The sequence below is a fragment of the Staurois parvus genome, unplaced genomic scaffold (genome assembly GCF_062004578.1).
Source record: "Staurois parvus isolate SC_StPar_1 unplaced genomic scaffold, SC_StPar_1.0 ptg000874l, whole genome shotgun sequence".
NCBI classification, from domain to species: Eukaryota; Metazoa; Chordata; class Amphibia; order Anura; family Ranidae; genus Staurois; species Staurois parvus.
In genome coordinates, this window is record NW_028318670.1 from 300,433 (window position 1) to 327,610 (window position 27,178).

General features: G+C 50.2%; 1 protein-coding gene across 1 annotated transcript in view; it reads left to right on the plus strand.

Annotated features, from left to right (window-relative positions):
• LOC149443114 (uncharacterized) overlaps positions 1-27,178 on the plus strand; it is a 67,585-nt gene that overhangs the window by 25,108 nt on the left and 15,299 nt on the right. The window contains exons 12-14 of the mRNA XM_089655800.1: positions 2,360-2,504; positions 19,115-19,243; positions 19,375-19,531. Coding sequence (XP_089511926.1) covers positions 2,360-2,504; positions 19,115-19,243; positions 19,375-19,531 — 431 coding nt within the window. The remainder of the gene's footprint in view (positions 1-2,359; positions 2,505-19,114; positions 19,244-19,374; positions 19,532-27,178) is intronic.

The window sequence follows — 27,178 nt, forward strand, 5'->3', positions numbered from 1 at the left end:
GAGTACCAGGAACAGGCGGGAGAGTGGTCGGGGTCACAAGCTGGGTTCAGTAACTCAAGGGCAGCAGAGGATCAGGCAGAGAATGGTCAGGGCCACAAGCCAGGGATCAAACAGGAGAAGTCAGCAGAGGTCAGGATCAGGCAGGGTCGGCAACAAGTCAGACAGGAACAGGAATACAGGATACAAGATACAGGGGCCCATGGAAAACACACACCACGGCCCTGACTGTGAGTCTGGCCATTCCTTAAATACAACCCCCGCAATCAGCTTCAGGTGTTTGGCTGATTGCAGGGGTGAGTCTCTGATTGCTGAGAGCACCCGCTGGCCAGCCCTGGTACTGCAGCCCACAAGGCAGGTGAGTCCCACCATTATTGGCAAGTCCATTCCTGACAATACGTTACTGACACCTGCTATGGTTCAGGAGGGGGCATACTTGCTCCACTCTGCATTGCCAGGCCAGGGTGCATGCTCAGATGGGGATCTGGTATGGATTTTGGGGGGTACCCTGCATTTTTTTTCTTTGCATAGGGTTCCCTCCTAAAATCCATAGAAGACCTGAATGGTCTTGTATGAATTTTCTGCGGGCCAAACACGTTATTTATTTAGTTTACATTCACCAGCCAGCTTAATTTAGCAGTGATAGTAATACTGCAACCGGATGTTCAACAGAGTAGAGAAGGAGGTCGGGGCCGGAAGAGTAGAGAGGGAGGTTTGAAGATTAGAGAGGTCTGGGGGGGGGGTGTGAAGAGTAGTGAGGGAGGTCTGAGGAGTAGAGTGGGGAGGTCTGGAGGGGCCTGAGGAGGAAAGTTCTGGGGATTAGAGGGGGCAGGTCTGAGGGGGCCTGAGGAGGAGAAAGGTTTGGGGGTTCTGAAGAGTACAGAGGGAGGTCTAGGGGGGGTCTGAAGGGTAGATGGGGGTCTGAAAAGTAGAGAGGGAGGTCTAGGGGGGGTCTGAAGGGTAGAGAGTGAGGTCTGGGGGGGTCTGAAGAGTAGAGAGGGGGTTTTAGGAATAGAGATGGGAGGTCTAGGGGGTCTGAGGAGGGGAAGGGAGGCCGGGGGGGTCTGAGAAGAAAAGAGGGGGATCTGAGGAAGAGAGGGGAGGTCTAGGGAGGAGAGGGGGGTCTGAGGAGAAGAAGGAGGACCCAAGGAGAAAAAGAGAATCTGAAGAAGAAAAGGAGGTCTGGGGAGTTCTGATGAGGAGGGGGTGGGGGTCTGAGTAGTCAGTGTGAGAGAGACATTCTTACATCGTCATGAAATCATTGTTACTGAGAGACAAAAATTGTTCATTTCTGGAGGAACCCCTAGAAAGCTTTGGAGGAACCTCTATAACCCTTTGGAGGAACCCCTAAAACCCTTTGGAGGAACCCCTAAAACCCTTTGGAGTAACCCTGGCTGAGAAAGGCTGGGCTAGGCAGTCATATATTTCTGTCCACCTTGGTGGGAGTGGAGGTGACCCCTCTATGAGGACATACAGTCCATACACACCCAGCACAAGGCCGGGGTCACACTACCAGACTGTTCTCGGGGCTGCAGTTCTTCTGAGCTCCACAAGATGGAGATCTCACTTCTACCCAGACAGGAAGTGATGTCAGATACAAACAGGTGTGCCAGGTGGTAGCACATTGAGAGGAGACCATTCTAGAAGTGGCAGCATTTGCACAAGTTGGGAGTGGGGGCTTAAAATATTTTGGAGGGATTTCAAAGTGCTTGCATGTAACTTTTTTTGAGACTTTTTTATGCTTTCACTAGAAACAATGGAGTCCCGTCTTTCATACTTTTTTTATTTGCACCAACATACAATTTACAGGACAAGCTTTCGGGGTATTTTTCCCTCCTTCAAGTGTTTAAGCAGAATGTTAAAAAAAAATCTCTGAGGGAAACAAAAAAGGAAAAGAAAAAAACACCACAAACCAATGTACACAGCAATGGTGATACAACTAGGATTAGGCTAGAGATAAGACAGAGCAAAAGCCAAGACTTGGGATGACAGTCACAGAGGGGGTGGTAAACTGTTGGGTGATGAGTGAGGAATCCCATGTCTAGATTAAGGCCATTATCTTTTGTATCAAATAGAAATATCATTCTGAGTTCAAAGGTTTTCCTTTCCTGGATAGTTTTGAAATTCCCTTTGAGAACGAAGATATTGAGGTCCTCCATGGTGTGGTCCAGTTGTGAGGAATGATGTCCCTCAGGTGTGCAGAAGTCCTCTTCTTTATGTTCCTCGATGGTGTGTCTGTACAAATTCATCCTTCTTCGCAACCTCTGTTCTGTTTCCACCAACATAAGCTCCTTGGCTACACTTTTTGCCCCGGAGAAGGTCCTACAGCTGCACCTCCAGTCATGTTGTGTATCTTCTCCAGCGTCACACACTCAAAAGGGACCTTCAGTATCACCGGGTCCTACAGCTGCACCACCGGTCATGTTGTGTACCTTCTTCAGGGTCACACACTCAAAAGGGACCTTCAGTATCACCGGGTCCTACAGCTGCACCTCCAGTCATGTTGTGTACCTTCTCCAGCGTCACACACTCAAAAGGGACCTTCAGTATCACCGAGTCCTACAGCTGCACCTCCAGTGATGTTGTGCACCTTCTCTAGCATCACACACTCAAAAGGGGCCTTCAGTATCACCAGGTCCTACAGCTGCACCTTTAGTCATGTTGTGTACCTTCTCCAGGGTCACACACTCAAAAGGGACCTTCAGTATCTCCGGGTCCTACAGGTGCACCTCCAGTGAAGTTGTGTACCTTCTCCAGCATCACACACTCAAAAGGGACCTTCAGTATCACCGGGTCCTACAGCTGCACCTCCAGTCATGTTGTGTACCTTCTCCAGTGCAGAAAATGTAGCCAAGGATCTTATGTTGGCGAAACAGGACAGAGGTTGCGAAGAAGGATGAATTTGTACAGACACACCATCAAGGAACATAAAGAAGAGGACTTTTGCAAACCTGAGGGACATCATTCCTCACAACTGGACCACACCATGGAAGACCTCAATATCTTAGTTCTTAACGGGAATTTCAAAACTATCCAGGAAAGGAAAACCTTCAAACTCAGAATGATAATTATATTTGATTCAAAAGTAACAGCCTTAAGCAAACATGGGATTCCTCACTTATCACCCAACAGTTTTACCACCCCCTCTGTGAGTGTTGTCCCCCCCCCCCCCAGTCTTTGCTTTTGCTGTGTCTTATCTCTTTGGTTGTGTTTCTTTGGGGGGAGGGGGTTTCTCCCCCTTTCAACATCTCTTCTTACATTCTGCTAGAACTTTGTGAAGTAGTACTGCCTGGACCTTGAAGAAGGGGACATCCCCGAAAGCTTGTCCTCAAAATTGTATGTTAGTGCAAATAAAAAAAGTATCACGTCAGTACTCCATTGTTTCTGTCGCTGCCCTCTCTCCGAGCTAAACAGTACGATTGACCTCCATGAGCTTCTGAAATGCACTGGGCAGGGTCAGAGGGACCTTGAGGAGGTTAGAGGAAGAGAGGAGGGTTATGGGGGTTTTGAGGAGGAAAGGGGGGTCTGGGGGGATTCCGGAGAGCAGGAGGGGTCTGGGGGGATTTCGGAGAGCAGGGGGGGTCTGGGGAGTCTGAGATGCAGGAGGAGTCTGAAGAGTAGAGACTGGAGACTTGAGGAGGGGGGGGGGGGCTTAAGAATAGAGATGGGGGGTCTGAGGGGGAGGTTGGGGGAAGTCTTTATGGAAGAAAGGAAGTGATGTCAGGTACAGACAGACATGCCATGCCATGTGGTAGCACATAGAGAGCGCAAATTGCTGGAAGTGGCAGCAGAGGAGGTAATGAGATCTGATTTTATATTTACACCCAGTAACCCCCCGTCATGTCCGTCCTCTTCCTCCACCGTCACATCCGTCCTCCTCCTCCATCGTCATGTCCATCCTCTTCCTCCACTGTCACATCTGTCCTCCTCCTCCTCCATCATCATTTCCATCCTCTTCATCATCATGTCCATCCTCTTCCTCCACCGTCACGTCCGTCCTCTCTCTCCATCATCACGCCCGTCCTCTTCCTCCATCGTTACGCCCGTCCTCTTCCTCCACCGTCACATCCGTCCTCTTCCTCCACCGTCACATCCGTCCTCTTCCTCCCCTGTCACATCCGTCCTCTTCCTCCATCGTCACGTCCATCCTCTTCCTCCACCGTCACGTCCATCCTCTTCCTCCACCGTCACGTCTGTCCTCTCCCTCTATCACCACGTCCGTCCTCTTCCTCCATCATCACGTCCGTCCTCTTCCTCCACCATCATATCCATCCTCATCCTCCATAGTCACATCCGTCCTCTTCCTCCATGGTCACATCCGTCCTCTTCCTCCATAGTCATGTCCGTCCTCTTCCTCCACTGTCACGTCCGCCCTCTTCCTCCACTGTCACGTCCGTCCTCTTCCTCCATCATCCCATCCGTCCTCTTCCTCCACCGTCACGTCCGTCCTGTTTTTCCACCGTCACGTCCGTCCTCTTCCTCCACTGTCACGTCCGTCCTCTTCCTCCATCGTCCCATCCGTCCTCTTCCTCCACCGTCACGTCCGTTCTGTTTTTCCACCGTCACGTCCGTCCTCTTCCTCCACTGTCACGTCCGTCCTCTTCCTCCATCGTCCCATCCGTCCTCTTCCTCCACCGTCACGTCCATCCTCTTCCTCCACCGTCAAGTCCGTCCTCTTCCTCCATTGTCACATCTGTCCTTTTCCTCCACCATCACGTCCGTCCTCATCTTTCATAGTCACGTCCTTCCTCTTCCTCCATAGTCACGTCCTTCCTCTTCCTCCATAGTCACATCCGTCCTCTTTCTCCACCGTCATGTCCGTCCTCTTCCTCCACAGTCATGTCCATCCTCTTCCTCCATAGTCATGTCCGTCCTCTTCCTCCATAGTCATGTCCGTCCTCTTCCTCCACAGTCACGTCCGTCCTCTTCCTCCATCATAACGTTCGTCCTCTTCCTCCACCGTCACGTCCATCCTCTTCCTCATTTGTCATGTCCGTCCTCTTCCTCCACCGTTACGCCCGTCCTCTTCCTCCATCATCACATCCGTCCTCTTCCTCCATCGTCACGTCCGTCCTCTTCCTCCGTCCTCTTCCTCCATCGTCACGCCCATCCTCTTCCTCCACCGTCCCGCCCGTCCTCTTCCTCCATCGTCACGCCCATCCTCTTCCTCCATCGTCACGTCCGTCATCTCCCTCCACCGTCGCATGCCGTCCTCTTCCTCCACTGTCACATCCATCCTCTTCCTCCATAGTCACTGTGACGTCTTTTATCTCCAGTAGATGATGATACACACATATATAGTGTGGGAACCCAGATTAACCCCTTCAGGGGCAGAACATTCCCCCACTTCCGGGGCGGGAACATTCTCCTCATTGTGGAGATGTCACCTTTCCCACCAATCACCTTCTCACCTCCTCAGTCTATACTGGCCCATTATATGACTTATGTATTAGTGGCGGGGGAAGGGGGGATATTTAGGGAGGTTGGAATATAGATGTCTTTATTTTATAAGATTCCAATAGGAAGAAAGAAGGAAAATGTCATTTGTAGTAAATGTCCTGAAAACAAATGTGTCCACCATGATCCCAGCCTCAGATATTCCTCCTAAATGTGATGAGTAAAGTCTCCGGAGTACACAGAGATCATAGGAATACCATGTGTCCTGGCAAAGCCCAAACACAATGTTCATCTTCCCGGGAGGAATGATTCTGTGTACAGAAACCTCACAGAGTGCCCCCACAGCTCCTTCTCCCAATGTCCTCCAACCAGTCAGAGAATCCTATGACATCACACTGAGTTCACAGCTCCTCCTCCCAATGTCCTCCAACCAGAGTCAGAGAATCCTATGGCATCACACTGACCTCACAGCTCCTCCTCCCAATGTCCCTCCAGCCAGAGTCAGAGAATCCTATGACATCACACTGACTTCACAGCTCCTCCTCCCAATGACCTCCAACCAGAGTCAGAGAATCCTATGACATCACACTGACTTCACAGCTCCTCCTACCAATGTCCTCCAACCAGAGTCAGAGAATCCTATGACATCACACTCACCTCACAGCTCCTCCTACCAATGTCCTCCAACCAGAGTCATAGAATCCTACGCCATCACACTGACCTCACAGCTCCTCCTCCCAATGTCCTCCAACCAGAGTCAGAGAATCCTACGACATCACACTGACCTCACAGCTCCTCCTCCCAATGTCCTCCAACCAGAGTCAGAGAATCCTATGACATCGCACTCACCTCACAGCTCCTCCTACCAATGTCCTCCAACCAGAGTCAGAGAATCCTATGACATCGCACTGACCTCAGCTCCTCCTCCCAATGTCCCTCCAACCAGAGTCAGAGAATCCTATGACATCACCCCGACCTCACAGCTCCTCCTACCAATGTCTGTGATGGAGAGGAAGGTCTGAAGAGAATGTGGGAGTCTGGGGGGTTCAGGTGAAGAGGGAGATCTGAAGAGGAGAGAGAGGCTTTGGGAGGAAGGGGGGGGGGGGTTTCAGGAGTAGAGAGGCGAGGTCTTGGTGTTCTGAAGGGAAGAGGGAGGTCTGAGGAGGAGAGGGATGTCTGGTGGGGCTGAGGAGAAGAGGTGGGTCTGAGGAGTATAGAGGGGAAGTCTGGGGGGTCTGAAGAGGAGAGGGGGTTTTAGGAATATAGACTGGAGGTTTAGGGGGTCTGAGGAGGGGAGGGGAGGTCTGGGGGGGTCTGAGGAGGATAGAGGAGGTCTGGGTTGGAGAGGGGGAGGTCTGAGTGGCTCTGAGGAGGAGTGGGGGTCTGAAGAGAAAAGGGAGGTCTGGGGGGACCTCAGGAGATGAGGGGGTTCTGAGGAGGACTGGGGGGAGCAGTGGGGGGAGAGAGGGGAGGTCTGGGAGGGTCTGAAGAGAAAAGGGAGGTGTGCGGGGACCAGCAGAGGAAAGGTGGGGAGGAGAGAGGAGTTCTGAAACTTAGTTGTCCCCCTCCCCCCTCTTCCCCCTTTACTCACAGAGGAAGAATGTCAGACTCCCCTCACCCCATAGTAGCACTGTGCTGAGACTGAGGAGAGTTCTCGGTGGCCGAGAATGAAGAGAGCTCTCGGTGGTCGAGACTGAGGAGAGCTCTCAGTGGCCGAGACTGAGGAGAGCTCTCGGTGGTCGAGACTGAGGAGAGCTCTCAGTGGCCGAGACTGAGGAGAGCTCTCTGTGACCGAGACTGAGGAGAGTTCTCGGTAGCCGAGACAGGATAGTTCTCGGTGGCAGAGACTGAGGAGAGCTCTCGGTGGCCGAGACTGAGGAGAGCTCTCGGTGGTCGAGACTGAGGAGAGCTCTCGGTGGCCGAGACTGAGGAGAGCTCTCTGTGACCGAGACTGAGGAGAGTTCTCGGTAGCCGAGACAGGATAGTTCTTGGTGGCTCTCGGTGGCTGAGACTGAGGAGAGCTCTCAGCTGAGACTGAGGAGAGCTCTCGGTGGCCGAGACTGAGGAGAGTTCTCGTGGCCGAGACTCAGGAGAGCTCTCTGTGACCGAGACTGAGGAGATCTCTCGGTGGCCGAGACTGAGGAGAGCTCTCATTCTCAGTACCTGCTCTCTATTGCTACCTGTAGGCTGGAGGGAGGAGAAAGCTGAATCTGCTCTCCAGCTGCAGCTATCACCCACTGCGCCTTGTGACAGGAGTGACAATCACTCCTGTCAGCGAGGAGCAGGATGAGCAGCAACAGCGCCAGTGCGCTCCCCCTTAGCATGGTGCTCGCTCTGCCCCCTTTTGTCCCAGCCCTGGCTGCCCCCACCTGATGCTACATCACCATTACTGTCATGGCTGTTCTTCCATGTGCTTCTTGTCTGTTCTATGCAGCGTGAGGTCAGGGCTCATGTACACTGCAGCCGATAAACAGACGTTCCGGAGCAATTTTGCATTTTCCCAGCAGCCCCTGAACTCCCCCCGATGTCCTCCTGTCTGTACACATCGCCCTCTACAGGCAGTGGAGGTTACAGGCGGTTTTTTGAACACAGCAAAAGTGCGTTCAAGAGTAGATTTTATCCGCGTTTCAAATGCCAACCACTTGTTAACGCAGCTAACCGCATTTATGCGCGTTTGTATTTAGAAGCGTTTTTTAACTGTACCATGTCCAGATGCTGTCCGGAGCCTTTATTCATCATCAGAAATGCATGCAAAGTGTTCTCCATGTATTCAGATGGACCGCAAACACTGGCACAGTCAGGTCCAGGTTCTGTGTGAAGGAAACAATGGTGGAACGCACCGTGTAATATTCATTTTTAATATGTAAATTTGAATTGGGTCTCTAGTAAGGTCCTGGCCAGGATATGTATAATGTACCCTCTATCTGGATGGGAATGGAAGGTTCTGAACTGAGTAGTAACAGATGTGAATTATTTGTGTCTGGAGTTCGATCATTATGGAAGGCAATGTCTAGTTTATATTTTCTTTAGAGTCGGCCTGTGTAATGTATACTTTGTTACTTTGTTATTTCATATAATGAGTCTGAGAGTTTAAATTGTTATCCATAAAACACATTTGTTCAGACAGCTGAATTCTACTAGTAACATAATGCAGGCCATAGACGGGTTGAAAATCGGCCGACTTAAAAAAAAAAAAAAAAAAAAAAAAATCAGTCATTCGAACGGCCGACGTTAGAAAAATTGGCCAATTTTCGACCTGTCTATGGCCAGCATTAACCCCATAACTTCTGTCCCTTGCAGAGACAGGGGAGCACTCCGCTATTTTATTTTATATTGAAAAAGTCTTGCGGTTGCAACAAATGTATCCATTTGCATCCATTTTTGATACAGATGTTTTTATTCAGATACAAATGGATACATTTGTTGCAACTATTCATATAAAATAAAATAGCGGACATCTTCTTCTGCTCTCCACGCTTCTGCTCTCTCTCTGCTTCTGCTCTCCCCGCTTCTGCTCTCCCCGCTTTTGCTCTCTCTGCTTCTGCTCCTGCTCTCCCTGCTTCTTCTATCCCCGCTTCTGCGCTCCCCGCTTCTGCTCTCCCCATTTCTGCTCTCCCCGTTTCTGCTCTCTCTGCTTCTTCACTCCCCGCTTCTGCTCTCTCTGCTTCTGCTCTCCCACTGCTTCTGCTCTCTCTCTGCTTCTGCTCTCTCTCCTTCTATCCCCGCTTCTGCTCTCCCTGCTTCTGCTCTCCCTGCTTCTGCTCTCTCCGCTTCTGCTCTCCCCTGCTTCTGCTCTCTCTGCTTCTGCTATCCCTGCTTATGCTCTCCCTGCTTATGCTCTCCCCGCTTCCGCTCTCCCCGCATCTACACTCCCCACTTCTGCTCTTCCCGCTTCTGCTCTCCCTGCTTCTGCGCTCTTCCCGCTTCTACTCTCCCTGCTTCTGCGCTCTTCCCGCTTCTACTCTCCCTGCTTCTGCTCTCTCTGCTTCTGCTCTACCTACTTCTGCTCTTTCTCTGCTTCTGCTCTCCCTGCTTCTTCTTTCTCTCTGCTTCTGCTCTCTCTTCTTCTGCTCTCCCCTGCTTCCGCTCTCTCTTCTTCTGCTCTCCCCTGCTTCCGCTCTCTCTTCTTCTGCTCTCCCCTGCTTCCGCTCTCCCTGCTTCTGCTCTCCCTGCTTCTGCTCTCCCTGCTTCTGCTCTCCCCTGCTTCTGCTCTCCCCTGCTTCTGCTCTCCCCTGCTTCTGCTCTCTCTGCTTCCGCTCTCCCTGCTTCCACTCTCCCTGCATCCGCTCTCCCCTGCTTATGCTCTCCCCTGCTTACTCTCCCCTGCTTATGCTCTCCTTGCTTCTGCTCCCCTGCTTCTGCTCCCCTGCTTCTGCTCTCCCCGCTTCTGCTCTCCCCACTTCTGCTCTCCCCACTTCTGCTCTCTTTATTTCTCTCAAAATCTCTGAAATAGTAGGGTTTTTTTACTATTTTCAGTGCATTCTGGGCATTTGGAAGTTCTCCTGAGGTTATCTTTTAAAAACGCTTCTAAACACAAATGTGCATCACGTCCCGTTAACATGGAGCCCTGAGTGTCATGGCTGCCCTTCCATGTACTTCTTGTCGTGAGTTTCACCAAGAAGAAGGAAGTGACGTGATCCCAGGTCTCTAGGACATGCACCTGTCCCAGTCTGTCAGTCGCTGAAGAGGGACGGTGTCTCCATGCCATGCTTGTGCGTGTCTGTGAGTGAATGGACGGACATGTATGTGTATGTGTTGTGTTCTCTGTATGTATTGTGTGTATGTGTTGTGTAGTGTGTTCTGTATATGTGTTGTGTGTATGTGCTCTGTGATGTGTTCTGTGTATGTGTTGTGTGTATGTGTTGTGTGTATGTGTTGTGTGTATGTGTTGTGTATTGTTTGTATGTGTTGTGTGTTCTGTGTATGTGGTGTGTGTATGTGCTCTGTGTTGTGTTCTCTGTATGTATTTTGTGTATGTGTTGTGTGTTCTGTGTATGTGTTGTGTTGTGTATTGTGTGTATGTGTTGTGTTGTGTCCCGTTAGACAGGAAGGGGGTAGAAGTGTCCGGTAGGCAGGAAGGGGGTAGAAGTGCCCTGTAGGCAGGAAGGGGGTAGAAGTGTCCGGTAGGCAGGAAGGGGGTAGAAGTGTCCGGTGGGCAGGAAGGGGTAGAAGTGCCCGGTAAGCAGGAAGGGGGTAGAAGTGCCCGGTAGGCAGGAAGGGGGTAGAAGTGCTCTGCAGGAAGGGGGTAGAAGTGTCCAGTAGGCAGGAAGGGGGTAGAAGTGCCTGGTGGGCAGGAAAGGGGTAGAAGTGCCGGTGGGCAGGAAGGGGGTAGAAGTGCCAGGTGGGCAGGAAGGGGGTAGAAGTGTCCGGTAGACAGGAAGGGGGTAGAAGTGTCCGGTGGGCAGGAAGGGGGTAGAAGTGTCCGGGAGGCAGGAAGGGGGTAGAAGTGTCCAGTGGGCAGGAAGGGGGTAGAAGTGTCCGGTGGGCAGCAAGGGGGTAGAAGTGCCTGGTAGGTAGGAAGGGGGTGACAGTGCCCGGTAGGCAGGAAGTGGGTAGAAGTGTCCGGTGGGCAGGAAGGGGGTAGAAGTGTCCGGGGGGCAGGAAGGGGGTAGAAGTGTCCGGTGGGCAGGAAGGGGATAGAAGTGTCCGGTGGGCAGGAAGGGGATAGAAGTGTCCGGTGGGCAGGAAGGGGGTAGAAGTGCCCTGCAGGAAGCGGGTAGAAGTGCCCGGTGGGCAGCAAGGGGGTAGAAGTGCCTGGTAGGTAAGAACGGGGTGACAGTGCCCAGTAGGCAGGAAGGGGGTAGAAGTGCCCGGTAGGCAGGAAGGGGGTAGAAGTGTCCAATGGGCAGGAAGGGGGTAGAAGTGCCTGGTAGGCAGGAAGGGTGTAGAAGTGCCTGGTAGGAAGGAAGAGGGTAGAAGTGCCCGGAAGGCAGGAAGGGGTAGAAGTGCCCGGTGGGCAGGAAGGGGGTAGAAGTGTCCGGTGGGCAGCAAGGGGGTAGAAGTGCCCAGTAGGTAGAAAGGGGGTAGAAGTGTCCGGTGGGCAGGAAGGGGGTAGAAGTGCCCGGTGGGCAGGAAGGGGGTAGAAGTGCCCGGTAGGTAGGAAGGTGTAGAAGTGCCCGGTGGGCAGGAAGGGGGTAGAAGTGCCCAGTAGGTAGAAAGGGGGTGACAGTGCCCGGTAGGCAGGAAGGGGGTAGAAGTATCCGGTGGGCAGGAAGGGGTAGAAGTGCCCAGTGGGCAGGAAGGGGTAGAAGTGCCCAGTGGGCAGGAAGGGGGTAGAAGTGCCCAGTAGGTAGAAAGGGGGTAGAAGTGCCCGGTGGGCAGGATGGGGGTAGAAGTGTCCGGGGGGTAGAAGTGTCCGGTGGGCAGGAAGGGGGTAGAAGTGCCCGGTGGGCAGGAAGGGGGTAGAAGTGCCCGGTAGGCAGGAAGGGGGTAGAAGTGCCCGGTAGGCAGGAAGGGGGTAGAAGTGCCCGGTAGGCAGGAAGAGGGTAGAAGTGCCCTGTAGGCAGGAAGGGGGTAGAAGTGCCCTGTAGGCAGGAAGGGGTTAGAAGTACCTGGTAGGCAGGAAGGGGGTAGAAGTGCCCTGTAGGCAGGAAGGGGTTAGAAGTGCTCGGTAGGCAGGAAGGGGGTAGAAGTGCCCTGTAGGCAGGAAGGGGGTAGAAGTGTCCGGTGGGCAGGAAGGGGGTAGAAGTGCCCTGTAGGCAGGAAGGGGGTAGAAATGCCCGGTAGGCAGGAAGGGGGTAGAAGTGCCCGGTAGGCAGGAAGGGGGTAGAAGTGCCCAGTAGGCAGGAAGGGGGTAGAAGTGCCTGGTAGGAGAGGGATTAAATTGTTATCCTTAAAACACATTTGTTCAGACAGCTGGATTCTACAATGTAACATAAGACTTCAGTTACTCCCTGCAGAGTGTTCTTGTCAATCATGTTAATTAGCTGAGGCTAAATAGAACACATGTTATCAGCCTAAAGTACAGTGGGAGGTGACAAGGGGCGTGGTTTCTGGAGCCATTTTAAGCATATGCTTGCTTAGACAAAGGGGGCACTTCATACAAAGGGGGCACTTCATACAAAGGACACACGCTTCACTCACACACTCACATGCACACACACACAAAGGATGAGCACCAGGATACATGAACAAACAACTTCTATTCTTTATTTGTATTTTATTGTAAGTTACATATCTTTATGTATTTGAATTTGCTACTTTTGTATCTTTTGTGTGATCAAATAAACTCACACGGCTTGTTCTTAAGCTTCTTGAGCTTCTGCTCTCCCCGCTTCCGTTCTCTTTGCTTCTGCTCTCCCTGCTTCTGCTCTCCCCGCTTCCGTTCTCTTTGCTTCTGCTCTCCCTGCTTCTGCTCTCCCGCTTCTGTTCTCTCTGCTTCTGCTCTCTCTGCTTCTGCTCTTCCCGCTTCTGCTCTCTCTGCTTCTGCTGTCCCTGCTTCTTCTCGCTATGCTTCTGCTCTCTCTGCTTCTGCTCTCCCTGCTTCTGCTGTCCCTGCTTCTTCTCGCTCTGCTTCTGCTCTCTCTGCTTCTGCTCTCCCGGCTTCTGCTCTCCCGGCTTCTGCTCTCCCTGCTTCTGCTCTCTCTGCTTCTGCTCTCCCGGCTTCTGCTCTCCCGGCTTCTGCTTTCCCGGCTTCTGCTCTCCCTGCTTCCCCCTCTCTCTGCTCCTGCTCTCCCGCTTCTGTTCTCTCTGCTTCTGCTCTCTCTGCTTCTGCTTTCCCCGCTTCTGCTCTCCCTGCTTCCCCCTCTCTCTGCTCCTGCTCTCCCTGCTTCTGTTCTCTCTGCTTCTGCTCTCCCGGCTTCTGCTCTCCCCGCTTCTGTTCTCTCTGCTTCTGCTCTCCCTGCTTCTGCTCTCCCGGCTTCTGCTCTCCCTGCTTCTGCTCTCTCTGCTTCTGCTCTTTCTGCTTCTGCTCTCCCTGCTTCTGCTCTCTGCTTCTGCTCTCCCTGCTTCTGTGCTCTCTGCTTCTGCTCTCCCCGCTTCTGCTCTCTCTGCTTCTGCTCTCCCCATTTCTGCTCTCCCCGATTCTGCTCTCCCCGCTTTTGCTCTCCCCACTTTTGCTCTCCCCTGCTTCTGTTCTCTCTGCTTCTGTTCTCCCCACTTTTGCTCTCTCTGCTTCTGCTCTCCCTGCTTCTGCTTTCCCCACTTTTGCTCTCTCTGCTTCTGCTTTCCCCACTTCTGCTCTCTCTGCTTCGCTCAACCCGCATCTGCTCTCTCTGCTTCTGCTCTCCGCAATTCTGCTCTCTCTGCTTCTGCTATCTCTGCTTCTGCTCTCCCCGCTTCTGCTCTATCTGTTTCTGCTCTCCCCACTTCTGCTCTCTCTGTTTCTGCTCTCCCCGCTTCTGCTCTCCCCGCTTTTGCTCTCCCCACTTTTGCTCTCCCCTGCTTCTGCTTTCCCCACTTTTGCTCTCTCTGCTTCTGCTCTCCCTGCTTCTGCTTTCCCCACTTCTGCTCTCTCTGCTTCGCTCAACCCGCTTCTGCTCTCTCTGCTTCTGCTCTCCGCGATTCTGCTCTCTCTGCTTCTGCTCTCCCCGCTTCTGCTCTATCTGTTTCTGCTCTCCCCACTTCTGCTCTCTCTGTTTCTGCTCTCCCCGCTTCTGCTCTCTCCGCTTCTGCTCTCCCTGCTTCTGCTCTCCCCGCTTCTGCTCTCCCCGCCTCTGCTCTCCCCGCCTCTGCTCTCCCCGCCTCTGCTCTCTCTGCTTCTGCTCTTTCTGCTTCTGCTCTCCCCGCTTCTACTCTCCCCATTTCTGCTCTCTCTATTTCTCTCAAAATGTCTGAAATAGTAGTTTTTTTTGTACTATTTTTAGTGCATTCTGGGCATTTGGAAGTTCTCCTGAGGTTATCTTTTAAAAACGCTTCTAAACACAAATGTGCATAAACGCGGTATGCAAACGCGGCTAAACTGATGTTTTTCGGCCTCCGTTTTCCAGTAGTTTCCATCTTTCAGAAGAGTTTTCCAAACGTCCCGTGTACATGGAGCCCTGAGTGTCATGGCTGTCCTTCCATGTGCTTCTTGTCGTGAGTTTCACCAAGATGAAGGAAGTGACGTGATCCCAGGTCTCTAGGACATGCACCTGTCCCGTCTGTCAGTTGCTAAAGGGGGACGGCGTCTCCATGCCATGCTTGTGCGTGTCTGTGAGTGAATGGACAGACTTGTGTGTTGTGTATTGTGTGTATGTGTTGTGTGTGTGCTGTATGTATGTGTTCTGTGTTGTGTATTGTGTGTATGTGTTGTGTGCATGTGTTGTGTTTTGTGTGTATGTGTTGTGTGTATATGTTGTGTGTATGTGTTGTGTATATGTGTTGTGTGTATATGTTGTGTGTATGTGTTGTGTATATGTGTTGTGTGTATGTGTTGTGTGTATGTATGTGTTGTGTGTATGTGTTGTGTGTATGTGTTCTGTGTTGTGTGCTTGTGTGTTGTGTGTATGTGTTGTGTGTATGTGTTGTATGCATGTGTTGTGTGTATGTGTTGTGTGTATGTGTTGTGTGCATGTGTTGTATGTGTTGTTTGTTTTGTGTATGTGTTGTGTGTATGTGTTCTGTGTTGTCTGTATGTGTTGTGTGTATGTATGTGTTGTGTGTGTTGTGTGTATGTGTTGTGTGTATGTGTTCTGTGTTGTGTGTATGTGTTGTGTGTATGTGTTGTATGCATGTGTTGTGTGTATGTGTTGTGTATTGTGTGTATGTGTTGTGTGTATGTGTTGTGTGCATGTGTTGTATGTGTTGTTTGTTTTGTGTATGTGTTGTGTGTTGTCTGTTGTGTGTATGTGTTGTGTGTATGTGTTGTGTGTTGTGTGTTATGTGTATATGTTGTGTGTATGTGTTGTTTGTATGTGTTGTATGTGTTGTGTGTTGTTTATGTGTTGTGTGTATACGTTGTATGTATGTGTTGTTTATTGTGTGTATATGTTGTGTGTATGTGTTGTATGCATGTGTTGTTTGTATGTGTTGTGTGTTGTGTGTATGTGTTGTGTATTGTGTGTATATGTTGTGTGTATATGTTGTGTGTGTGTGTTGTATGTGTTGTGTATTGTGTGTATATGTTGTGTGTATGTGTTGTGTGTGTATGTGTTGTGTGTATATGTTGTGTGTGTGTTGTTTGTATGTGTTGTGTATTGTGTGTATATGTTGTGTGTATGTGTTGTGTGTTGTGTATGTGTTGTGTATTGTGTGCATGTGTTGTGTGTATGTGTTGTGTGTTCTGTGCATTGTGTGTATGTGTTGTGTGTATGTGTCGTGTATTGTGTGTATGTGTTGTGTGTATACGTTGTATGTGTTGTGTGTATGTGCAGTGTGTTCTGTATGTGTTGTGTGTATGTGTTGTGTATTGTGTGTTGTGTGTTTTGTGTCTGTGTTTTGTGTATGTGTTGTGTGTATATGTAGTGTGTTGTGTATTGCGCCCTTCGCATCCCTTAGGATGTCTTTTTATGTTACGCGTGGACGTCATAATTTGTGATCTTAGAACCTTGTATGGCAAACAATTCTGCCTCGTAGAGTGATGTCATTGAAGGGCGGGGATATTACATGTATGTTCTTTTGATTGACAGGCACATATGTAGCGGCTTCATGAGCGGACAATGTTGCGTCCGCCTCGTCATGTGACCAGTTACAGAATTTGTCTTTACAATGTAATATCTCAATAATGTATAACCAAAACTCTACGTATGTAACACATATCACCGAGTGATGGGACATACACTATATACACACAGATACTGCTACAATGTATATATTCATACTATTCCCATGACACCGACACCAGAGACCTCTAACCAGCTCCGCCCTTCTATGAACATTCGGCTCCAAATACATTTTCCTGGCTCGGCTAAAACTGAAGAGTTCAACACCGTCACTTGTCACCCCGTCACTTGTCACATCGTTACTTGTCACATCGTTACTTGTCACCCGTCACTTGTCACATTGTCACTTGTCACCCCGTCACTTGTCACATCGTTACTTGTCACACGGCACTTGTCACCCCGTCACTTGTCACATCGTCACTTGTCACCCCGTCACTTGTCACCTCGTCACTTGTCACCCCGTCACTTGTCACCCCCTCACTTGTCAGATGTCACTTGTCACACATCACTTGTCACCCCGTCACTTGTCATCCTTTCACTTGTCACCCCGTCACTTGTCATCCCGTCACTTGTCACCCGTCACTTGTCACCCTGTCACTTGTCACATCGTCACTTGTCACACGGTTCTTGTCACCCCGTCACTTGTCATCCCGTCACTTGTGACCCCGTCACTTGTCATCCCGTCACTTGTCACACGTCACTTGTCACCCCGTCACTTGTCACCCCGTCACTTGTCACACGGCACTTGTCACCCCATCACTTGTCACATTGTCACTTGTCATCCTGTCACTTGTCACCCCGTCACTTGTCACCCCCTCACTTATCACCCCGTCACTTGTCACCCCGTCACTTGTCACATCATCACTTGTCACGCGTCACTTGTCACCCCGTCACTTGTCACCCCATCACTTGTCACATCATCACTTGTCACCCCGTCACTTGTCACACGTCACTTGTCACCCCGCCACTTGTCATCCTTTCACTTGTCACCCCGTCACTTGTCACCCCGTCACTTGTCATCCCGTCACTTGTGACCCCGTCACTTGTCATCCCGTCACTTGTCACATCGTCACTTGTCACACGGCACTTGTCATCCTGTCACTTGTCACCCCGTCACTTGTCACACGGTTCTTGTCACCCCGTCACTTGTCATCCCGTCACTTGTGACCCCGTCACTTGTCATCCCGTCACTTGTGACCCCGTCACTTGTCATCCCGTCACTTGTCACACGTCACTTGTCACATCGTCACTTGTCACACGGCACTTGTCACCCCGTCACTTGTCATCCTGTCACTTGTCACCCCGTCACTTGTCACCCCCTCACTTGTCACCCCCTCACTTGTCACATCATCACTTGTCACAAGTCACTTGTCACCCCATCACTTGTCACCCCATCACTTGTCACATCGTCACTTGTCACACGTCACTTGTCACCCTGTCACCCCGTCACTTGTCACCCCGCCACTTGTCATCCTTTCACTTGTCACCCCGTCACTTGTCATCCCGTCACTTGTCATCCCGTCACTTGTCACATGTCACTTGCCACCCCGTCACTTGTCACCCCGTCACTTGTCACACGTCACTTGTCACACGGTTCTTGTCACCCCGTCACTTGTCATCCCGTCACTTGTGACCCCGTCACTTGTCATCTCGTCACTTGTCACACGTCACTTGTCACCCCGTCACTTGTCACACGGCACTTGTCACCCCGTCACTTGTCACATTGTCACTTGTCATCCTGTCACTTGTCACCCCGTCACTTATCACACGTCACTTGTCACCCCCTCACTTGTCACATCGTCACTTGTCACTCCGTCACTTGTCACACGTCACTTGTCACCCCATCACTTTTCACCCCATCACTTTCCACCCCGCCACTTGTCACCCCGTCACTTTCCACCCCGTCACTTGTCACCCCGTCACTGGTCACCTCGTCACTTGTCACATCGTCACTTGTCACCCCATCACTTGTCACAATGTCACTTGTCACCCCGTCACATCATCACTTGTCACCCCGTCACTTGTCACCCCGTCACTTGTCACCCCATCACTTGTCACATCGTCACTTGTCACACGTCACTTGTCACCCTGTCACCCCGTCACTTGTCACCCCGCCACTTGTCACCCCGTCACTTTCCACCCCGTCACTGGTCACCCCATCACTGGTCACCCCGTCACTTGTCACATCGTCACTTGTCACCCCATCACTTGTCACAATGTCACTTGTCACCCCGTCACATCATCACTTGTCACCCCATCACTTGTCACCCCGTCACTTGTCACCCCATCACTTGTCACATCGTCACTTGTCACCCCGTCACTTGTCACACGTCACTTGTCACCCTGTCACCCCGTCACTTGTCACCCCGCCACTTGTCATCCTTTCACTTGTCATCCCGTCACTTGTCATCCCGTCACTTGTCACATGTCACTTGCCACCCCGTCACTTGTCACCCCGTCACTTGTCACATCGTCACTTGTCACACGTCACTTGTCACACGGTTCTTGTCACCCCGTCACTTGTCATCCTGTCACTTGTGACCCCGTCACTTGTCACACGTCACTTGTCACCCCCTCACTTATCACACGTCACTTGTCACCCCCTCACTTGTCACCCCCTCACTTGTCACATCATCACTTGTCACACGTCACTTGTCACCCCGTCGCTTGTCACCCCATCACTTGTCACATCGTCACTTGTCACTCCGTCACTTGTCACACGTCACTTGTCACCCCGTCACCCCGCCACTTGTCACCCCATCACTTTTCACCCCATCACTTTCCACCCCGTCACTTGTCACCCCGCCACTTGTCACCCCGTCACTTTCCACCCCGTCACTTGTCACCCTGTCACTGGTCACCTCGTCACTTGTCACATCGTCACTTGTCACCCCATCACTTGTCACAATGTCACTTGTCACCCCGTCACATCGTCACTTGTCACCCCGTCACTTGTTCCAAGCCAACCACACATTTAATATGAATTATGATTAATGATAAAACCAAATATTCTGCAATCTTCTCATCAATATATCATTCTTATCAATGCCGAATTATCAATCTGGGAATCATGTTTCACAGGAGAGGTGAGGAGGATTCTGGGAATATCATTTGATTTCACTATTTGTGTTCAGATCTAGTTTTCCTCCTGTGAAGTCTGGAGATCATATGACATCACATTGCCTCCACCTCCCTCCCTGATAGAAGAGAGAAAGAAGAAGAAGATTCTAGAAGTCACCAGAGAGATCACTGAGCTGCGGACAGTAGAGGTGAGCGGTGCCGGGAATTCTGGGACATTCTCCAGTAACAGACAAGGGATGTGTCTGGATGGTGACTGTATCATTGTGTGTGTCAGGTTCCTATAAGGTGTCAGGGTGTCACTGTCTATTTCTATATGAAGGAGTATTTAGAAGGACACAAGGACGTCATGATGGAGGACCACCAGAAAGGACGCAAGGATCTCTACAAGGACGTCATGATGGAAGACCACCAGAAAAGACACAAGGACCTCTACAAGGACGTCATGATGGACAATCAGCCGCCCCTCACATCACCGGGTAAGAGGAGACTTTATTGGAAAGGAGAGAACAGTATATACTGTATGTTGTACATTCCATAGTCCTGACCCCTGCACTATATACTCCATGTTGTACGTTACATACTCCTGACCCCTGCACTATATACTCTATGTTGTACATAACATACTCCTGACCCCTGCACTATACACTCCATGTTGTACATTACATACTCCTGACCCCTGTACTATATACTGTATGTTGTACATTACATACTCCTGACCTCTGCACTATACACTCCATGTTGTACATTACATACTCCTGACCCCTGCACTATATAATCCATGTTGTACATTACATACTCCTGACCCCTGCACTATATAATCCATGTTGTACATTGCATACTCCTGAGCCCCACACTATATACTTCATGTTGTACATTACATACTCCTGACCCCTGCACTATATACTGCTATTTTGTACATTACATACTCCTGACCCCTGCACTATACACTCCATGTTGTACATTACATACTCCTGACCCCTGCACTATATAATCCATGTTGTACATTACATACTCCTGAGCCCCGCACTATATACTTCATGTTGTATATTACATACTCCTGACCCCTGCAATATATACTGCTATGTTGTGCATTACATACTCCTGACCCCCGCACTATATACTCTGTTGTACATTACATACTCCTGACCCCTGCACTATATACTCCATGTTGTACATTACATGCTCCTGACCCCTGTACTATATACTCCATGTTGTACATTACATACTCCTGACTTCTTGTCAAAGATCCACCCCCACAGCAACTAGCTAACCGAGACGCTCACGTGCGGCTGTGACTTGGGGTAAGAGGGAATAAAGGGGACTTGATCTGAATATATAAAGCCATATATAAGACCAGCCGTGATATCCTTCCACAGCCCGCACTGCCTCTTGGCCACCACCAGAGGGAGACTTCACTCCAATCCAGCTGGTCGACCCCACAAACTGGCAGATACAAATCTTACATACAATCTGGTGCACTGATTAGAGTTAAGGAGTAGCTTAGTAAGCGCACCCTTCTAAGGTCCCTCCAGCTACCTACAGCTAGAACCCCGATGTGAATCACCCTTCCACTGTCCACACCCCCCCACACCAAACACACCCCTCCCCCACACACACCCCACACCAGACACAGCCCTCCTCCACACCCCTCCCCCACACACCCCCACACCAGACACACCCCTCCTCCACACCCCTCCCCCACACACCCCCACACCAGACACACCCCTCCCCCACACACACCCACGCCAGACACACCCCTCCCCCACACACCTCCACACCAGGCACACCACAAACGGTAGCCTGCTACCACCCAACAGTTTATCTGCAGAACGGTCTGCTGAGACACCCACACACACATCTCTGTCTGGCTGATCTGTTACCTTTTACAATCTGCCCACACACAGTGCAATTGCATACAGATTGGCAATGAGTTTGACCGAGCGTTTAAAGGCACTAAAATACAATACAATCTAATCTCTCCAATCCAATCTCTCCAATCTTTCCAATCCAATCTCTCCAATTCGATCTCTCCAATCTAATCTCTTCAATCTGATCTCTCCAATCTAATCTCTGCAATCTAATCTTTCCAATCTAATCTCTCCATTCTATTCTGTCCAATCCAATCTCTCCGATCTAATCTCTCCAATCTTATCTCTCCAATCTGATCTCTCCAATCTTATCTCTTCAATCTTTCCAATCTGATCTCTCCAATCTAATCTAATCCAATCTAATCTCTCTTATCTATTCTGTCCAATCCAATCTCTCCAATCTAATCTCTCCAATCTGATCTCTCCAATCTGATCTCTCCAATCTGATCTCTCCAATCCGATCTCTCCAATCCAATCTCTCCAATCCAATCTCTCCAATCCAATCTCTCCAATCTAATCTCTCCAAAGATATGAGCTCGTGCTTAAATACACAGAAGTCACTTATTAATTTTAAGATTTAATTTCCCGAAAGTGGGCGGGGCATAAAATATGTACAAAGTATAAAAAGTTACAGGAATACAAGAAATACAAGAAGACACACAAATGTCTATTCACTATACAACAAAAGAGAATAAAAGACAGAAGTAAAACTTTACAGAGATCTATCCTGTGACTGGAGCAAGTCAGAGCATCAGCAATCCGTCAGTCAAATCGAACCAGCTCCATACGAATCACAATGTCCCAATGTCCGGGTATTCAAATTATGGGGATATGGACGTAGGCGGGACATTAGTCCTTGGCCAATTGACCATGGGGGGCTGTTCCTGCACCCTCCAACAGGATGTTCTGGGTGCTGACCTGCCAAAGTTCAATCGGGCCAAGACCGGCTTGAATCACCAAGTCAGGGATTGGATTTCCAACGCCAGCGCATTAGTCCGATCGCGACAGTACCAATCACTGTTCAACAGTCGCAATCCAGCGCCTCCTAACCATTTCCTGAATTTTCCTGGCATTCTACCTAAGCCACAAATATGATTTTTATATGCAGATGTAGCCGACAGCGTGCCTTAACAGAAGGAAGTATTTTCATCTCTCTGCAACTAATATTTTAGCTGTTATGAGAGATGAAACATACCCCTTTGATGTATGGATATATTTCTAGTTCCCTGCTGTCATGAAGCCGAACTGTCTGGAGCCACTTCCTCCTAAACCAGTTTCCCCAGAAGGTGACAAAACCTTATTTAGCACAAAGGTGACACTTCCCCAGGAAGCCTGGCTTTTCAGAAGCCAATTGATGCTAATTGATGCCTCTGTGTCTGAGTACCTCATGTCCCCGATGACAAGGACTGAATACATCCTTAATGACAATGGAATGCCCCTAAGGTCTCGATTACATATTGCCACTGATCATATCCTATACACTCAAATCTTACATGTGTGTTACACTTCTCTCCCCCTCCCCCCACTGCTATATATACACATAATATGTCTTCTCCTCTGTTCCCCCCATTTCCTACCAGCTGGACATTTTATATGGGATGATGTGATTGGATGGTGATAAAAATGTTATCACACCCTCAGTATCGGACAGTCCCGCCCCCTCCCAGCCCGGGACAATGTTCAGTAGTCAGCGCTCTCACACATGAAGTGGCCATTGCACGGTCATGCAACACATGATAGAGATCTTTTGCTGGAATTTCACCGTTTCTGATAAATGAAAAAAGACCAAAAATGCTTCTGTGACAACGACCCAAATCCGTGACAACTATGTCATGTGACCATCATAGAGTCCGCAAACTATGGGATATTCACCATACTGTCCCAAGTATTGTCCCGCCCCCCCTATATACACTATATTGCCCCAAGTATTGTCCCGCCCCCCCGTATATACACTATATTGCCCCAAGTACTGTCCCCGCCCCCCGTATATACACTATATTGCCCCAAGTACAGTCCCCGCCCCCGTATATACACTATATTGCCCCAAGTACTGTCTCTGCCCCCCGTATATACACTATTTGCCCCAAATTTTGTTCCCGCCCCCCCTGTATATACACTATATAGCCCCAAGTATTGTCCCTGCCCCCCGTATATACACTATATTGCCCCAAGTATTGTCCCAACTGTCTTGGAAATTCGCTTTTAACAAATTTTTCCTTACCGTGAGTACTCGCAGTTGGATGCGCAGAAATCCCCCATACAGCTGTGCGAATCTCGCTTACCGCGACTGCAGCTAAGCTCCACGATTCCTGCGCCTCTAACTGGTTTAGCTATCTTGAGATGTGGGGAAATGGAGTTCCCTATACCCAGGAATGATCACACGACACTCTCAGGTTGATGTTGGAATTCACATAGAGACTGTCTTCAACCCAGCCTCCGGTTTTATTACACGCCCCCCCCCCCACGCAGGGGGGGGGGGGGGGTCAGGTCAATCCCCTCCCACAGAACAATGCAATGGGGAGTGTCTATACACAGAATGTACATCCTGATTGGAGCATAGCCTTTCCCTTTATCTATACTGGAAACCAGTCCTCCCCCTCTCCCATGGTGAGCTCTCTGTGGAGAGCAGGCTTCCCATCCTTTTACATGCTATCAGCTCCTAGCAGTATGTACATTGTCTGTACAAGCATCCCCTAGATTAAACAGTGTCAGTCTGTACCTGGATGGGCCCGATACGATCTTTATTAAAACACATCCATCCAGATACAGTTCAGGTCGGTAATGGCTTGTAAGATATACCTGAGCCTACACGTGGAGTTCACACCGCTTGACGCCTGGCGATGTGAAGTCCATGTGGTACGATGCTGCTGATATATGGATACCGGCCCGCGGCCTACCGCCGGCGGCATTCGCATCGAATGCCGTGGTGGTATACACGCTGGTCTATAAGCGCAGATCTGCCATCTCATCCATTACCGAGCTGAGTACTGTAATACATACATTGTACATGCGCATGGCCCAATTGCAGCCTTCAGAGCTTTAATTAAGCCACACGAGAGACATATGAATAACACTAATATATGACACATTTAAAGTTCAACCTGTAAATACAAAATTTCCATGACACTACCCCCCCGTATATACACTACATTGCCCCAAGTATTGTCCCCGCCCCCCGTATATACACTATATTGCCCCAAGTATTGTCCCCGCCCCCCATATATACACTATATTGCCCCAAGTATTGTCCCCGCCCCCCCGTATATACACGATATTGCCCCAAGAATTGTCCCCCCCCGTACATACACTATATTGCCCCAAGTATTGTCCCCGCCCCCCCGTATATACACTATATTGCCCCAAGTATTGTCCCCGCCCCCCCGTATATACACGATATTGCCCCAAGTATTGTCCCCGCCCCCCGTATATACACTATATTGCCCCAAGTATTGTCCCCACCCCCCGTATATACACTATATTGCCCCAAGTATTGTCCCCGCCCCCCCGTATATACATTATATTGCCCCAAGTATTGTCCCTGCCCCCCCGTATATACACTATATTGCCCCAAGTATTGTCCCCGCCCCCCCCCCGTATATACACTATATTGCCCCAAGTATTGTCCCCGCCCCCCGTATATACACTATATTGCCCCAAGTATTGTCCCCGCCCCCTCGTACATACACTATATTGCCCCATGTATTGTCCCCGCCCCCCCTGTATATACACTATATTGCCCCAAGTATTGTCCCCGCCCCCCCTGTATATACACTATATTGCCCCAAGTATTGTCCCCGCCCCCCCGTATATACACTATATTGCCCCAAGTACTGTCCCAGCCATCCCGTATATACACTATATTGCCCCAAGTATTGTCCCTGCCCCCCCGTATATACACTATATTGCCCCAAGTATTGTCCCCGCCCCCCGTATATACACTATATTGCCCCAAGTATTGTCCCCGCCCCCCGTATATACACTATATTGCCCCAAGTATAGTCCCCACCCCCTCGTATATACACTATATTGCCCCAAGTATTGTCCCCCCCCCCCGTATATACACTATATTGCTGCAAGTATTGTCCCCGCCCCCCCGTATATACACTATATTGCCCCAAGTATTGTCCCCGCCCCCCGGTATATACACTATATTGCCCCAAGTATTGTCCCCGCCCCCCATATATACACTATATTGCCCCAAGTATTGTCCCCGCCCCCCCGTATATACACGATATTGCCCCAAGAATTGTCCCCCCCCCGTACATACACTATATTGCCCCAAGTATTGTCCCCGCCCCCCCGTATATACACTATATTGCCCCAAGTATTGTCCCCGCCCCCCCGTATATACACGATATTGCCCCAAGTATTGTCCCCGCCCCCCGTATATACACTATATTGCCCCAAGTATTGTCCCCACCCCCCGTATATACACTATATTGCCCCAAGTATTGTCCCCGCCCCCCCGTATATACATTATATTGCCCCAAGTATTGTCCCTGCCCCCCCGTATATACACTATATTGCCTCAAGTATTGTCCCCGCCCCCCTGTATATACACTATATTGCCCCAAGTATTGTCCCAGCCCTCCTGATTATACACGATATTGCCCCAAGTATTGTCCCCGCCCCCCCCCCCGTATATACACTATATTGCCCCAAGTATTGTCCCCGCCCCCCGTATATACACTATATTGCCCCAAGTATTGTCCCCGCCCCCTCGTATATACACTATATTGCCCCATGTATTGTCCCCGCCCCCCCTGTATATACACTATATTGCCCCAAGTATTGTCCCCGCCCCCCCTGTATATACACTATATTGCCCCAAGTATTGTCCCCGCCCCCCCGTATATACACTATATTGCCCCAAGTACTGTCCCAGCCATCCCGTATATACACTATATTGCCCCAAGTATTGTCCCTGCCCCCCCGTATATACACTATATTGCCCCAAGTATTGTCCCCGCCCCCCGTATATACACTATATTGCCCCAAGTATTGTCCCCGCCCCCCGTATATACACTATATTGCCCCAAGTATAGTCCCCACCCCCTCGTATATACACTATATTGGCCCAAGTATTGTCCCCCCCCCCCCGTATATACACTATATTGCTGCAAGTATTGTCCCCGCCCCCCCGTATATACACTATATTGCCCCAAGTATTGTCCCCGCCCCCCGGTATATACACTATATTGCCCCAAGTATTGTCCCCGCCCCCCATATATACACTATATTGCCCCAAGTATTGTCCCTGCCCCCCCGTATATACACTATATTGCCCCAAGTATTGTCCCCGCCCCCCGTATATACACTATATTGCCCCAAGTATTGTCCCAGCCCTCCTGATTATACACGATATTGCCCCAAGTATTGTCCCCGCCCCCCCGTATATACACTATATTGCCCCAAGTATTGTCCCAGCCCTCCTGTATATACACGATATTGCCCCAAGTATTGTCCCCGCCCCCCCGTATATACACTATATTGCCCCAAGTATTGTCCCCGCCCCCCCGTATATACACTATATTGCCCCAAGTATTGTCCCCGCCCCCCCGTATATACACTATATTGCCCCAAGTATTGTCTCCGCCCCCCGTATATACACTATATTGCCCCAAGTATTGTCCCCGCCCCCTCGTATATACACTATATTGCCCCAAGTATTGTCCCCGCCCCCCCGTATATACACTATATTGCTCCAAGTATTGTCCCCGCCCCCCCGTATATACACTATATTGCCCCAAGTATTGTCCCCGCCCTCCCTGTATATACACTATATTGCCCCAAGTATTGTCCCTGCCCCCCATATATACACTATATTGCCCCAAGTATTGTCTCCGCCCCCCGTATATACACTATATTGCCCCAAGTATTGTCCCCGCCCCCCCGTATATACACTATATTGCTCCAAGTATTGTCCCCGCCCCCCCGTATATACACTATATTGCCCCAAGTATTGTCCCCGCCCTCCCTGTATATACACTATATTGCCCCAAGTATTGTCCCTGCCCCCCATATATACACTATATTGCCCCAAGTATTGTCTCCGCCCCCCGTATATACACTATATTGCCCCAAGTATTGTCCCTGCCCCCCATATATACACTATATTGCCCCAAGTATTGTCTCCGCCCCCCGTATATACACTATATTGCCCCAAGTATTGTCTCCGCCCCCCGTATATACACTATATTGCCCCAAGTATTGTCTCCGCCCCCCGGTATATACACTATATTGCCCCAAGTATTG